This window comes from Sylvia atricapilla, chromosome 18 (genome assembly GCF_009819655.1).
Source record: "Sylvia atricapilla isolate bSylAtr1 chromosome 18, bSylAtr1.pri, whole genome shotgun sequence".
NCBI lineage: Eukaryota > Metazoa > Chordata > Aves > Passeriformes > Sylviidae > Sylvia > Sylvia atricapilla.
Window position 1 is genome coordinate 9,000,721 of NC_089157.1, and position 15,451 is coordinate 9,016,171.

General features: G+C 54.8%; 1 protein-coding gene across 2 annotated transcripts in view; it reads left to right on the forward strand.

The window, feature by feature from the left end:
- Positions 1-14,240, forward strand: part of SLC39A11 (solute carrier family 39 member 11) — a 60,140-nt gene extending 45,900 nt beyond the window's left edge. For both annotated transcript variants that reach the window (XM_066332322.1, XM_066332323.1), the window contains exons 8-10: positions 10,518-10,616; positions 11,191-11,349; positions 13,602-14,240. In XM_066332322.1, the coding sequence (XP_066188419.1) occupies positions 10,518-10,616; positions 11,191-11,349; positions 13,602-13,680 (337 nt within the window). In that variant the 3' untranslated portion in view covers positions 13,681-14,240. The remainder of the gene's footprint in view (positions 1-10,517; positions 10,617-11,190; positions 11,350-13,601) is intronic.
- The last annotated feature ends 1,211 nt before the right edge of the window (positions 14,241-15,451 follow it).

Below are 15,451 nucleotides of genomic sequence, written 5' to 3' on the forward strand. Positions count from 1 at the left end.
ACGGGGGAAAGGGATAAAAGTCCGGAGCGGGGCTGGAGGAGCTGCCCAGGCTTTGGCACCTCTCTGCGGCCGCCTCGGGAACGGCTCCTTCCTTCCTGGGCTCTGCTTTTCCTGGGAATGTCCCCAGAGCATCGGTGCTGCTGTGCCTCAGCCGCCTTCATCCTGAGGGGTTTTAGGGAGAAATCCCTCCCTGTGAGGCTCCTGCATCCCTGAAGTGTCCCAGGCCGGGTTGGAACAGCCTGGATCCTTTTTCCTGCTGCAGGAGCTGGGATCCTTTTTATTCTCCTGCAGGAGTTGAGATCCTTTATTCTCCTGCAGGATTTGGGATCCTTTATTCTCCTGCAGGATTTGGGATCCTTTCCTTTCTTCAGGGGCTGGGATCCTTTATTCTCCTGCAGGAGCTGGGATCCTTTTTTCCTGCTGCAGGAGCTGGGATTCTTTATTCTCCTGCAGGATTTGGAATCCTGGGACAGTGGAAGTTGTCCCTGCCCGTGGCAAGGTTGATCTTTGAGGTCCCTTCCAACACAAACTATTCCATGCTTCCTGCTGAAGGATCTGTGGGCTCCCAGGGCTGGTTTGGGATCCATCCAGGGCTGGTTTGGGTTCCATCCAGGGCTGGTTTGGGATCCATCCTGGCGGATTTTGGACCTCTCCAGCCTGTCCAGCCCCTTCTCTGGCCTCGCAAAGACCCATCCCAAACCTGCCATTCCCGATCCCCTGCCGCATCCCTGATTTCCAGCCAGGAAATCACAGAGCCCAGGGAGAGGAGCAGGAGACTCCAGCTTTACTCACTGTGTTTCCCTAACCTTTGGGAATAAAAGGCTCTTCACAAAGCCGGTGGAGATGCTGGAACAAAAGGAGGGTTTTTTCCCCTCTCAGCTGCTCCGGGGAGTCTGAGGAGGCAGAAGCAGCTGGTGCTTTCTCTGGATTTCCAAGGGCATTAATCACGGGAGATGAAAGGAGGCATCTGGAGCAGGAAAAGCCCGATGCAAATTCAGTCAGCTGCCGAGGGCACAGAGTCGCTGTGCTGCCACCAGCGTCTGTCACTGTCATTGTCACCTCGGGGCACCCGGGGAATCCTTTGGGAGTCTCCAGGGGGATTCCAGGTGGCTCCTTGGTGTCCTGGAGGTTTGAGAAAGAGCTGGGATTAGGTTTGGAGTGAGAGGTGGTGCCGGCTGTGGGCACATCCAAAGGGAAAATTGCTCCTTGGACACAGCCCTGAGCCGGGATCCCCCTCACATCCATTCCTCTGGGATTGTGTTTTCATGGAGCAGCTCCGTGACTCAGTTTCCCTCCTCCACGGCACTTTTCCTGCCTGCTGGGTGTGACTGAGCCCAGCCAGCGCCGGGCTGAGCCCCTTGGGAAACTCATCCCGCATTCCTGGGCTTCCCACCCTCACAGGGAACAATTCCCACCATCTCCTTTGGATGGGGAAATGCCCCGTTCCTGCCTCTCTGCAGGGATCCCCAAGGGCTTTTCCAGGGGGGATGTGAGCAGAGCAGGTCCCACAGCGATGGTCCCAGTCAGGGGCGCATCCCGGGAATTGCTGAAATCCCAGAAATGATCATTAGGAAGGAGGGAATCTCACCTTTTAACGCAGCCGGTGCTGCGATGTGCTGGATCGGCTCAGGCATCCCGAGAATCCCTGAGCTCTGGGATCTTCCTTGCAGGATCCTGGGATTCCCCATCCCGCCCAGGGAATTCGGGATTCCCCATCCCGCCCAGGATCCCGGGTTTTTCCCTCCTGCCCCTCATCCCGGCTCATCCCGGCTCATCCCTTCCCGTTCTCCTGCGTTTCTTTGCTGCCCCCGGGTGTGCAGGCTCTGTTCCTGCGGCCGGGATCCTGCCGGAGCTGGATCCCACATCCGAGCCCCCGGCGTGGCCAGGATTTTCATTTTCGTGGGAAAACCCCACGGAGAGGCTGTGCCGGCCCACTGGGAATGGGAATAACGGGAATAACGGGAATAACGGGAATAACGGGAATATCCCAGGGTTCAGTGGGATATCGGTAAGGAATTGTTCCCTGTCAGGGGCTGGGCTGGAATTCCCAGAGAAGCCGTGGCTGCCCCATCCCTGCCAGTGTCCAAGGGCAGCTGGGATGGGGTTTGGAGCAGCCCCGGGTCGGTGGGATGCTCCTTTTTGGGGGGTTTTCCAGGGGGGGCTGAGCTCTTCCTCCTCCCCAGGCAGGAGCATCCCACACTGCTGTGGGCTGGGAATATTGGGAATATTGGGAATTTTGTGTGCTGCTCCTGCAGGGCTGGGAATATTGGGAATTTCCAGGGCGTGGAAACAGCAGCTGGGGGCAAAGGGCTGTGGGGACAGGAGAGGGAGCAGGGCCAGGAGGGGAAGGTTCCCTCCCGACGGGAATGGGGAAGGCAGGAGCTGCTCCTGGCCGCCTGCCAGGCAGGAAGGTAAAGAGCAGGGCAGCCGTGGCTTTAAAAAGCTGCTGTGACCCGCGGGGGAGGAATCCTGGAATCCTTCCCCTCCTCTCCCCTCTTTGGGTGGCTTTAACGGGAACCAGATGGGGCTGGAGTGTGTGCGGGGACAGGCAGGGGACAAACCAGGGGACAGGAATGGGGTCCCTGGGCTCGCTTTTCCTGCTGGAAAAGGAAAAGGAGGAGCTGAGTATTCCCCTTCCCATCCCAGCCCCTGGTGAGGGAGCAGAGCGTGATCCTAGGGAATCACTGGGATGCAGGAGCCTCCCAAATCCTGAATCTGCACCTCTCAAATCCCAAATCTGCCCCTCTCAAATCCCAAATCTGCCCCTCTCAAATCCCAAATCTGCACCTCCCAAATCCCAAATCTGCACCTCCCAAATCCCAAATCCTGAATCTGCACCTCTCAAATCCCAAATCTGCCCCTCTCAAATCCCAAATCTGCCCCTCTCAAATCCCAAATCTATCCCTCTCAAATCCCAAATCTGCTCCTCCCAAATCCCTGGGCTCAGGGAAGGGGGAGATGGAATTTTACGGAGCAATGTTTCACTTTTGGGGGTGTTTTGGCTCCCCACAGACCGCCCCAATTCCCATCCTCATTTCCTCCCGAAATCTCCTCCGGGGGCAGGCGGGAAGGAGCAGGGAGTGATGGAAACAGGACTATTTTTTCCCTGTCCCGGATGATGTGGGGATGTTTCCTGCAGCACGGCACAATGGTTCCCATTCACCCTCCCCGGCCTTGTTTGGAGCTGCTGTGCCCACGGATTGTTTCCTGGCCAGCTTTTTTTGGTGGAGCAGACACGGCAGAGAGAGGCTTGGGGCTCGCGGGCTGCCTCTGAGGAAGGCTTGGAAAATGTTATTCCATGGGACAGGCTGTGCCTCCCACGCTGTGGCTCTCGGGGAGGAAAAAAAACCCAAAAAACCAAAAAAACCACCCCAAAAAACCCCAAAACCGAAAAAAACCCCCATAAAACCCCAAAAAAACTCCAAAAAACAAACAAACAAACAAACAAACAAAAAAAAAAAAAAACAAAAAACAAAAAAAACCCAAAAGGAAACAAAAAAAAACAAACCAAAAAAACCCCCCCACCCCCACCAACAACAACAACAAAAAAACCCCCCAAAAACAAAAACAAAACAAAACCAACAAACCAAAAAAAAAAAACCCAAAAAAAACACCTGAAGAAAAAGAAAAAAGAAAAAAAAGAAGGAAAAAAAATTCATTAACGTAGGGAGATTGAAACCAGACAAAACCTTTTCCCCTGTGTTTTCTGGGGGATGAATGGAGCTCATTTTGGGCCGGGAGGGGGATTTCACACTCACAGGATCCTGCTGGGGAAGGGATCCCAAAAGGTGGATCCTCAATCAGATCCCGGGAAAACCTCCTGGAAAAACCCACCCCGAGGCGAGGCGAGGGGGATTTCCACCTTTCCCAGAGAAACGGGAGCAGAACAAAGCCCGGCGCTGCCCCTGGGCACAAAACGCAGCGGGAAGATGCTCATTAAACACCTTTTAATTAGCCGGGCTTGCAGGGAGATGGATATTAGTGAAGCTGGGGAGGTTTTTTTTGGAAAAGGTGAGGATGGAGGGTGGGGTGTTGTCAGCTCGGCTCTGGGAGGTTTGGAGAGCCCCAAAGCCGGAGGGATGGAGGATGGAACCACCAAAGCTTCTCCTGCGCTCCCTTTGCTTCCTGAGCACCTTCAGATACCAGGGAGAAGAGCAGGGCCAGGCAAAACCTGTCATCCCTATTTTTACCCACATTCCCTATTTTTATCTCAGAATTAATTCCCTGGGAGTTCTTTCCACCAGGAGGGAAAAAGCAGGTTTATTGACCTCACTCATCCTCCTTCCCTTGCTTTTATTTTCTGTGAGGAATGGGGCCGTGTGATCCAGGCAGTAAATCCCTAAAAACCACGAACCTAAATCCCAGAAACCATTCCCAGCACGTCCTTTACACCGAGATTTCATGGCTTTACACCATTTATTTACACCGAGCGATTTTCGCTGTGAAATGTGCTCCCAGCTTGAAGATTCAGATAAAAAAAGAGAAAATTTACTCTTTTTTTTTTTTTTTTTTTTTTAATGGAGCTATAAACATTAATTGGGATTTTTTTTGGAATACAAGGACCAGAATCCCGGCCCTGCTTTTAGACCACCCAGCTTCTGTGGGTGTCTAATATTAAAAAAAAAAAAATTAATAACCTTTATAAAGTCCTGTATCTCCCTGCAGCTCCTGCCCTACCCCAGATCAATGCTGCCACCTCGTTAAATCCCACTTTATTTAGGGCTGGCCCACTCTGAGTAGGTAAAAAAACTGAAATGATTTGCAGGCTGATGCCGTTTAAAATAAAATTAACGAGGTCTCACAGGAGGATTGTCTTAAGGCATTTAAAAAGAGGTGAGGGTTTAGCTGAGACTCCTGGGGCTGGGAGGTGCTGCCAGGGAAGCGCCTTTTCTGCTGGAAAACGGAGGGATTCTGTCAGGAATCAGCTCTGCTGAGGTGGGAGCTCTCCCCATCCCCACAGACTTTGCTTTTTGGGGTTCCTGCAGATCTCTGGTTGCAGTTTTGGGGTTTTTCCTTAGGGTTGGGGGTGGCCCCTGCTGAGGCTGGACCTGCCTCTGGGGAAGGGGAGACTCTGGGAATATTTGGGATATCCCATGATCCCTTTCCTTGGGCAGGATTGCAGCCCAGACCCTGGGGGTGACAGTGGGAAGGGGCAGTTCTGGTGTTTTATCCATTTGTGATGGGCTGGGAGAGCGGGACGTGTCCCTGCCCCAGAACTGGGTGAATTTTCAGCTCTTTCCCACCCATTCCATGGTTTTATGTGAGCACCTTTGAACTTTTCCTCTTGGTGGAGCAGAAATTCCTCTGTGCCCTGGGAGCAGGAGCAGGAGCAATCCCACCTCCTGCAAAAGGAATTTTCCAGGAAAGCAGCTCCGGGGGCTTCATCTCCTGCTCGTTTTTTGCAGCCCTGGAGGGCTGGAGCCTGGCCAGATCCTGAGCTCCCAGGCCAAGTTCCTGCTCTTGGAGAAGGTGTGGGGCTCCCCGAGCTTCTCCTGCTGCTCAGCGAGGTCAGAGCAGGGCAGGAGGAGAAACGAAACGTGGTTTTGTGCCTCCCACCCAGCCGAGAGCTGAACCTTCCCCTGGGCCCGGCTCAGAAATCAAAGAAATAACCTGGCAGATAAAAGGAGCGAGGTTTGAAAACTGCAGGGGGAGAAACTGTCCCTAAAGATCCCTGTGGGATCTGCCCCTGGACAGGGATTGGGCTCCACTTTCTGTCCCCTGCTGCCCACCAGCAGTGAGGCGTTTGGACTGCAGGAAGGAAGGGGATGGCTGGGCAGGGTCCTCTGCTGGGCTGGGCTCAGAGGGGACAGCACAGGAGGAAACCTCCTCAGCTTGTACCAGGGAGGGAAATCTCCTCCTGGGAAGGGTGGCTGAGCCCAGAATCTCCTCCTGGAAAGGGTGGCTGAGCCCAGAATCTCCTCCTGGGAAGGGTGGCTGAACCCAAAATCTCCTGGGAAGGGTGGCTGAGCCCAGAATCTCCTCCTGGGAAGGGTGGCTGAACCCAAAATCTCCTGGGAAGGGTGGCTGAGCCCAGAATCTCCTCCTGGGAAGGGTGGCTGAACCCAAAATCTCCTGGGAAGGGTGGCTGAGGCCAGAATCTCCTCCTGGAAAGGGTGGCTGAGCCCTGGCCCAGGTGCCCAGGGCAGAGGTGGGATCCCCATCCCCAGAGGGGTCAAGGTGCTGCTGGCGGTGGCCTGGGGGACATCTAGGGGACATTGGACATCTTCTGCTGCCTTGAGGGGCTCCCTAGAACAGAGTTAAAGGAATAAAGTAGGGATTTATTAAAAGGCCTTTAAGGAGACACCTTGTGTAGGACAAGAGCCTGGCCAGGGCTACACCCAGGGTGGACCCAGGAGGGACAGTGAGTCACTTAAGAGGGACAGTGGGTCACAAATTTTCACTCTTTTATAAGTTTTTATTTTATAAACTGTGAGGAGAACTTGCTAACACTCCAGGTGAGGTTTACAGTTACACACCGGTGCGGTACAGAACGTGGAAAACACAAAACCTAAACCTTGAGGTGTCAGGGGGTGACCTGGGGGACACCTGGGGCACCTCGGGGCGGGTCCCTGCAGCCCTCCGGGCTGGGTGAGGAGCAGAGGGAGGCAGCAGGGTGGCACAGGTAGGGCAGGTGCAGGGGAAAGGGCCGCGGGAGCTCCTTCCCACCTGGCAGGCCGGATCAAACACCTCTGCGGGCGGCCCCGGGGGCGGCCCTGATGTAATCGTGGCAACCCCAAACAATCGGCCCTTTCAGGGCTGCCCTGATAACAATCCCCGCGGTATGGAAGGGCTGCCATGCAAGAATACACATGCACATTCTCCACCGCGGGGGCACTGAAAGCCCCAGTGAAAAGGGGCTTGTTAAGAATATGTAGCCTGCTTTCATAATCGCTGCCGCCAAAGAATGGGCCCTTGAAAACAAGGCTTTAGGCTTATAGAAGGCTTTCTGTGCCTTGACCTTGCAAAGATGCCCAGATGCCAACTGCTTTTTTTTTTTTTTTTTTTTTTTTTTTTTTTTTTTTTTTTTTTTTTCCTTTTGCAAGTGAGCGTGGAGGCTCCCGGCATGGTGCTGGAGCTGTGGGCAGGACAGGAGGGGTCCAGGATGTTCCCGGGGGCACGGAGCTTTTCCCTGGGGGAGCTCAAGGATTGACCTTCTCCTGCTGAAAATTGGGCATGAGAGGATGAGCCCAGGGCAGGACAGAGCTCAGCTGTGGGTGACTCGTGTCCTGGGGGTGATGCCTTGAGGCTGAGACTGCACAGAGCTGGGAATAAAGCAGAGATTTATTCCAAGGCTCCAGGATCCACCTGGGGCAGGACAAGAGCCTGGCCAGGGCTACAGCCAAGGGGGACCCAAAGTGGTCCCCAAATGGACAAAGGGTCCCCAGGGCTCAGCCTTGGCTCAGTTTGGCTCCATTTGCACCTTGGGGTTGAATTGTCCAAGGGCAGCTGCAGCTTGGGAGGTCCCATCCTTCTTGTTCCTCCCTGCAGCCACCCTTGGCTGTGCTTTGGGGCTGAAAGTTGTCCTTGGTGTCCATTGGGGAAAGGATTTGTTTTGTGTCCCTGCTGTGTGCAGAGAGCTGAGTGACACTGACTGTGAGCTCAGAGCTGCCCCTGGGCAGCACAGAGCCTCAAACACAGCAAAGGGAAAACCTGAGGCATCAGGGGTTCTGTGCCCAGATTGGGATGGTTCTGGAGGACGTGGCTGTCCCCTGGCTGTCCCCTGGCTGTCACCACCTCTGTTTTACAGACAGGGAGGTTGAGGCTGAGCTGACCCATCCATGGCTGGGATTCCTTGATGCTCCCAAGGACACCGAGTCCGTTGTACCCACGTGGGGGAACGACCCCAGTGACATTTCCCTGCTGGTGACAGAGCCACCAAAGGGACACCCCCAGGCAGAGCCTGGTCTGGTTTGCCCTGGATGTGCTTCTGTTGGACAGATGGGATGGGGATGAGCCACACGGTGCCCAGCTGGCCCCATCCACAGAATCCCGGGATTGCTGAGGTTGGGAAAGATCTCTGAGATCACCAAGGCAAATCTGTCTTGTCCCCAGCCCAGAGCACCGAGTGCCACATCCCTGGACACCTCCGGGGGTGGTGACTCCAGCAGAAAATCCGACTGGATGGGGTCTGATTCCAGCACCTCTCCAACCACTCCCCCCAGCTTTCTCCTCTCTTTAGAGACCCCAAACCCTTCACCCCCCGGATTTTCCCTCTGGCTCGTCCCCGTTTCCGTGTCCCCGTGTCCCTGTGCCGGGCCGTGTGTCCGTGCCCGTGTTTTACAATGTATTCCCTTGCAGCCGGGGGAAGCCTTCCAAGAATCCCCACCTATTTCCGTCAAAAGGCGCCTTTGTTCCCCGGGGACACAATGAGGCTTTGATTCCCGGGAGCCGCGGGAAGGTGTGAGCTGTGCCCGGCCAAAGGCACGGGAATGTCCCTTGGGCTGGGAGAATCCTTTGGGGTGGGTTTATGTGGGGCACTGGAAATGGATTCTCTGTCTCCCCCTTCCCTTCCCTTCCCTTCCCTTCCCTTCCCTTCCCTTCCCTTCCCTTCCCTTCCCTTCCCTTCCCTTCCCTTCCCTTCCTTCCCTTCCCTTCCCTTCCCTTCCCTTCCCTTCCCTTCCCTTCCCTTCCCTTCCCTTCCCTTCCCTTCCCTTCCCTTCCCTTCCCTTCCCTTCCCTTCCCTTCCCTTCCCTTCCCTTCCCTTCCCTTCCCTTCCCTTCCCTTCCCTTCCCCCGCAGGGACACTGGTGGCCTCTGCTCTGACCCTGTCCCCATTTGAAGTCCCCATGGCAGCACCGTGGGAACCTCCCCATTTCCTGGGAAAAGGGATAAAATCCCACCCTGGGAAGTCATTGCAGCCCCAGCTGGAGGGCTGGGACTGATTCCTGGTTTTGGGGACACTGGATGGATTGTCCTGGGGCTGTCCCTGATTTTGGGGACACTGGATGGATTGTCCTGGTGGTGTTCCTGGTTTTAGAAGCCCGGGTGGATTGTCCTGGGGGCTGTGTGGGAAGGGAAGCAGGAAGAGAACAGGCACAAACAACCCCCTGACAAGTTTCTCCTGGATCTCCCCCCGGTTCCATCCCTTCCTCCTGCCCCTCGGGGCTCAGCCTGGGGGTCCCCATTCCCGGTGGGATCAGGATGGGGGCGATCTCCCACCCTTCCCACACAGACCCCTCCATTCACAGCTCCCTCCCCGTTAATTTGTTGTGGCCAGGAGCAGCAATAGCCGCTTTGTGCTGAGCGAGGCAAGGAGGAAAAAAAAAAAAAAAAAACAACCCCGGCGCAGACAGCGGCTCCAGTGTTTTCCAGCAGGGATGGTTTTCCCCCTCCGTCCTCCCTCTCTTTGCCTGGAATAATGTTTGTGATTGTGATGGCCCGTCCTGCCCGGGGGAACCCAGAGCCTCTCCCCCCTGCCCTCCCCTCCTCTGTAAACCCTGGGAGAAGTTTCAACAACCCGCGGAGGTTTTTCTCACCCGGCTTATTTTCCTCCGAGGAAACGAGGGGGTGAGAAGGAGCGAGCTGGGAGCTGTTGGCAGAGGAGGGGCTGAGCCTGGGAGAGGCTTTGGGATCCCTCAGCAGATCCCTCAGTCCACCCCAGGGTGGTCCCACTCACGGTGTCCCCCAGTGCCACCAGCCACCACTGGAGAAATGCTCCGGGGTGGGACAGGGATGTTGGTGGAGCCCACGCCACAAACCTGAGCCCTGTTTGGTGCCTGAGACGTTCCCCAAAATCCCAAACCCCTGTGGAGCTGGGAGGGGGGCAGGTGGAGGTGCCAGCCGTGCACAGCCCCAGCAGGGACCCTCTCAGCGAGGGAATTCTTCCCTGAGAGGACAAAATCCTTCCCTGTGAGGGTGGGGATGCTCTTGGATTGAATTCCCAGAGGAGCTGTGGCTGCCCCTGGATCCCTGAAAATGTCCCAGGCCAGGTTGGATGGGGCTTGGAGCCGCCTGGGACAGTGGGACGTGTCCCTGCCCATGGCTGGGAGTGAGATGGGATGAGTTGTAAATTCCCTTCCCACCCAAACCATTCCAGGATCCTGTGATTCCAGGACTGATGGACAGCCCTGCTGCCCCCTCCACTGATTCCGACCCTGGGAGGCCAAGTGTTCCCTTCCCATGGGATGCAAGAGGGGGAGAAGAGAGAAGGAAAACCCCGTGGTCCTCAGGGCCCCTCTGGCAGAGCCCCCAGGAGGGAGGAACCTGGGCTGCTCCAGGTCTGGGAATGCTGCAGCTCCCGGGAATCCCCGGGCTGGAATCCATTCAGGAACCTCCCAGGACAAGTCTCTTGTCCTCCATCTGCTCCCTGGCACTCCATGGGCTGGTGCTGGAGCTGTTGGAAGATGGAATTTGCTGGGATCCTGTTAAATTTGATCCCAACTCCTGGGGCCAGATCAAATGGATTCACTTTCACTGAATCCTGAATTGTGTCCCTTTTTCCCTGCTCCCACCAGCCTGTCCCGGGCTGAGCTTTGCCCCTGAATGAACAAATGGATTTATTTGTGATTTTTTCTTTAGGAACTTAGCCATTGGGATTGGGATCCAGAACTTCCCTGAGGGGCTGGCTGTCAGCCTGCCTCTGCGTGGCGCTGGATTCTCCACGTGGAAAGCCTTCTGGTGAGCTCTTCCCTCTGCTCCCAGGGAAAGGAAAACCTCCTGCAGCACCTCCTGCCCTGCTTCCCGCCCAGATCCGTGTCCTGCTCCGTCATGGGGCTGCCCTTGGGATGGGCTTGCTGTGGGTTGTCCTGGGGCTGTCCCTGGTTTTTGGGAAGCCCAGCTGGATCATCCTGGGGCTATCCCTAGTTTTGGGGACACTGGATGGATCATCCTGGGGCTATCCCTGGTTTTTGGGAAGCCCAGCTGCATCATCCTGGGGCTGTCCCTGGTTTTTGGGAAGCCCAGATGGATCATCCTGGGGCTATTCCTGGTTTTTAGGAAGCCCAGATGGATTGTCCTGGGGCTGTCCCTGGTTTTGGGGACACGGGATGGATTGTCCTGGGGTTGTTCCTGGTCTGGGGGACACTGGATGGATTGTCCTGGGGCTGTCCCTGGTTTTTGGGAAGCCCAGCTGGATCACCCTGGGGCCATTTTGGGAACTCCGGGTAGCCGTGCGAGCCCCGTTCCCCCTTCGGCGCGGCCGTCCCAGCCCTCTGCAGGCCCCCAGGGCACTTTTGGGCTGTGTCCCCGGCAGGTTCGGGCAGCTGAGCGGGATGGTGGAGCCGCTGGCCGGCGTGGCGGGCGCCCTGGCCGTGGTGCTGGCCGAGCCGCTGCTGCCGTACGCGCTGGGCTTCGCCGCGGGGGCCATGGTCTACGTGGTGATGGACGACATCATCCCCGAGGCCCAGACCAGGTGAGAGCCCTCTGACCCCGAGTGTTCGGCCTCCTGATGGTTTCTTTGATGTTCTTGTACCTGAGTTTTGTGGCGCTTGTAACAAAACCGAAGTGTGATGTTTTCTCAATAATGCCTTCCTTCTGAAAAGGACAAACGGAGACGTTTCTGAGTTGGTGTGGTGGTTTGAAGGCAAAATGAGTGAGAGGCTACAAGTCAGAAATGCAATTTAATAGGAAGAAAGGAAAAAAAAAAAAGGCAATAATACAAAAGAGATACCAAAGAGCACCAACAGAGTCAGAACACAACCTGAGCAGGGTGAGGGAAGCAGTCCAGGTGAGGTGGTCTTCCTGGAGCAGTGATCCCATAGAAAGGTCTGGGAATGCAGTGGGTAAGAGCTGCTTGTCCTGTCCCAAATCCCAGCTTATATCCAGGTGGGAATGCTTGGCTCCTCCCCCTGGGCGGAGCATCTCGCCATAGGCTGAGGAGTCCTGCAGTGGGCCCTTGGCGGCCCATTAACCAGAGAGAGCTCCTGGAGGGAGTTCCCTGTGAATCCTGGGTCAGGAGCAGGAGACAGCCCAGAGGGGCTGGGAAAACACTGCCCCTCCTGGATCCAACAGCTCAGGTGGGAACACTCTGTGCCCATCCTACACTACAACCCAGGACAGCTGAGCAGTGGGGTCAGAGCGCTGTTAACCCAAATCCCTGATCAAATTCCAAAGGCTGTATAAAATGGAAATCCCCAAAATAAAGCTCCTTCTGTCTCATCTCCCATCCTGATGGGTGAGTGCAGTTCCTCTCGTGTCCCCTCCTTGTCACCCCTGGCCGTCCTGGCAGGGAAAAGGATTATAAAAACAAAGATCTTGTCATTGCAGGACACGAAAGAAAGATGAGAGACTCTAAATGTTTCAGAAGACAGAGAAAAAAGGCTTTATTGTGTAATTCTTGCTACTTTTTATAAGGTGTTCCCATACGGATTGAAAGTGAATGATAAATAGGAACGACACCTCTCTGACCCCACTGGTTAAACTGGAGAAACAGCCAAACACCACCTGGGGAAAGATTGTTTGGAGGAAGGAGAGTTGTTTGCCGAGGTTGTTTTGAGAAGGAGCTTTCTTGAGAGATTTTTCCTTGGGGAAAAAGTCAGCAGCTGCCAGCAGACTGAAATCCCTCAGCCCCAGAAAATATCAGGGCCGCAAGGTCTCATCAAATCAGGCTCTGCTAATTGCCAAAGTTGGCCTGGCACTCCTTTTTGCAAGTCCCTGTGCAAAAACAATCCTGGTTTCCTTCATTTCCAATCTTGGTATGAAAGCTTTTAGCACAACCACCCATTCCTGGGTTAAAAAACAAATGTAATAAGGAGGGATTTGTCCCACGAGAATCAGAAAATGTGGAAACAATCCAGGACAGAGAGATTTGATGGACAAGTGGAATTCCTTTGACTAACCCATAAAGTCATTGGCAAGAAAGTATCAACCAATTAAAGGTGCACACGGGGCTTGTAAAAACTGTATGAAATGAGTTGTGAGAATTAAAAAAAAAATTGGCTTTTCTTGCATAGAGATAATGGAGATAATCCCTTGGCTAACTGGGAACGAGAAATGTCCGTGGAAAAGTGGAGTTTGGGAGCAGAGGGAATAGGAACACCCAGGGAATTCCTGGAACAGGAGATGGGCTCTGCTCCTTGGCTAGAGGGACTGATGTCTTGGTTTGGGAAGAGTTATCTGCCAGGGAAAAGCTGGAGTTACCTTTAGAATGGAAAATGTAAATCCTCCCCCCTTCCAAATTATTATAATTTTGCCATTAAAGGCTTTTCAGGGAAAATATTTGGGAATAGGAATAACAGTTCTTTTCTAGAAATATTAATACAAAGGTAGTAGTGCAAACAAATGAGAAAACTCAAACAAAAGCAAAAAAACCCACCAAAAACCAAACAAAAAATCCTGAGATCGAGAAGTGTCCATGGAAAAGGGGGAATTTGGGAGCAGAGGGAACAGGAACACCCAAGGAAGGGCTGGAACACGGAGATGGGCTCTGCTCCTTGGCTGGAGGGGCTGGGAATCCTGCAGGGAGCCAACTGGAGAGCAAAGGGGAAAGTTCTCCCATGGGATTTGGGCTGCTGGGAGGGGTTAGGCTGCAGCCCAGGGATTGCTGTGGTCCCCTGTGGACCCAGGGAAGGGGCAGAGGGGTTGGGATCGTCCCTTCCCTGGCTGGGATGAGGCCCCAGCAGCGTTCCCCATCCCAAAATCCCCCTCTCCCCTCTGTCCCCGCAGCGGCAACGGGAAGTTGGCGTCGTGGACCTCCATCCTGGGCTTTGTGGTGATGATGTCCCTGGACGTGGGGCTGGGATAGGGCAGAGCTGCCTTCCCAGGAGGACCTTCAGAGCCCCACGGCCGTGGGATCGGGAGCCGGCCACGCGCCGAGCCCGGGACTGGATCTGTACATAGAATTTTGGGATCTGGTTTGGTGTTGATTTCCTCTGATTTTTGTATCTCTCTCTGCATCCCCGTCCCCTCCGATGGTTTCCAAGCACAAACGTGGGTGGGTCCTCCCAGATCCTGCTGTGGATTTTCTCTTGGAAGGGGCGGTGGATGGTGCTGGGCTGGGTTCTCCAAGGAAAAGCACTCGGGATTCTGATCCTCCGGGGTCTGTGGGAGGTTGGGAATTCCCTGTCCCGTGTGGAGGCTGCTCTGGGCTCCAGCACCGAGGCACTGAGATGGAATAAGCTCCTTAGGGAGTCTGGAATCCCCATTTTTGGGAAGGCAGGTGGGAGGTGTTAGGATTGTGACAAGCCATGGGATCACAGGTCTTCCACATGCTGCTGCGCCTCGGGAATGCTGCAGGGAATTGGTTTGGGTGGATGGAGATAGTCCAGGCAAATAAAGATGGATTTTCTTGGCATCTCTGCAAGATGGAAATGTCTTTTTTTTTTTTTTTCTGAGTGTGTCTCAGAGAGGCGCTGCTCCAATGTGCTGTGTCCAGTGTTCTGGGATTTTCTCTGGGGGAAAAGAAAACTCAGGAAAGGAGGATTTGAGTGTTTCCCTCTGTGCTAGGCCAGGTGCGGGCTCCACACTGGCCCTGCCTGGATGTGATTCCATGTGGAGCTTCCCAAGGGATTGCTGGAGTCCGGGGGCTGCTCAGTCCCTCTGGAATTGGGGCTGGGATGTCCCGGATCCGCCCTCGGAGCCAAAGGGAACAGGTTGGGATAAACTGAGCTGGAGCTGTCCCTTCCTGTTGGATCCTTGGGGTTTGGGGTTGGATTTCCTTTGTGTGTCCCTGTGGATGATCCAAAGCTCCTGTTTGCCGAGGGATTTCACCTTCTACCTGTGATTTCAATAAATGGGACGTGGAGTTCGCCCGGAGTTGTTTGGATGCCGTAAATCCATGGATTTGCTCCTCCTGCCTCCACTCCGCTGCCTTTGCTTTCCCCAGCCTTGTTTTCCAAGGTCCTGCCTCTTCCCTGGGGATGGGAAAAGAGGGGAAAAGCCAAGGAAAGGCAGTTCCATCCTGGGTGTGCATCCCTGGGAAGTGCGGGGCTGTGCAGGTGAGCTGGGGCCCTCCAGGCACAGGGGAAATTTGGGAATTCAGCCTTGAGCAGGGTGAGCAGGGGGGGGCAGGCCCTTCTTTTGGAAAGGTGAGAGCTGTCCCTGCATCCCAGGGCAGGAGAGGGAAGGGATCTGCCAGAGCTGGGAATCAGAGCCCTTCCAGTGTCCCATTCCCAGGGCTGGAGCATCTCCCGCTGCTCTCCCCAATTCCACCCCCACTGAAGGCTCTGGGTGACCCCTCTGTTTCCAGCCAAAAGCCCTAAAAACCTTCCAATCCTCCAGGATGTCCATGGTTTGGGATCCTCCAGCCCGTCAGGGAAGTTTCCTGGTTTAATTCCTGATGTGTGGTGCCAGCTGGTACAAAAATAAATCCATTAGAGAGTTAAAGGCCGCCTCGTAATCAGATTTCTGGGAGATAATGTCACAGAAAGCATTTAATCCCACTTGGATGCAGCCAGGCCAGATGAGGATGGAGCCCGAGGGAAGGATGCAGAAATTCCAGAGGAAAATCCCTCTTCCCTCTTTGTCCCCTCGTGGGGGAATGAAATTATCTCCCCCTTGCCTGAAATTACCCCTGT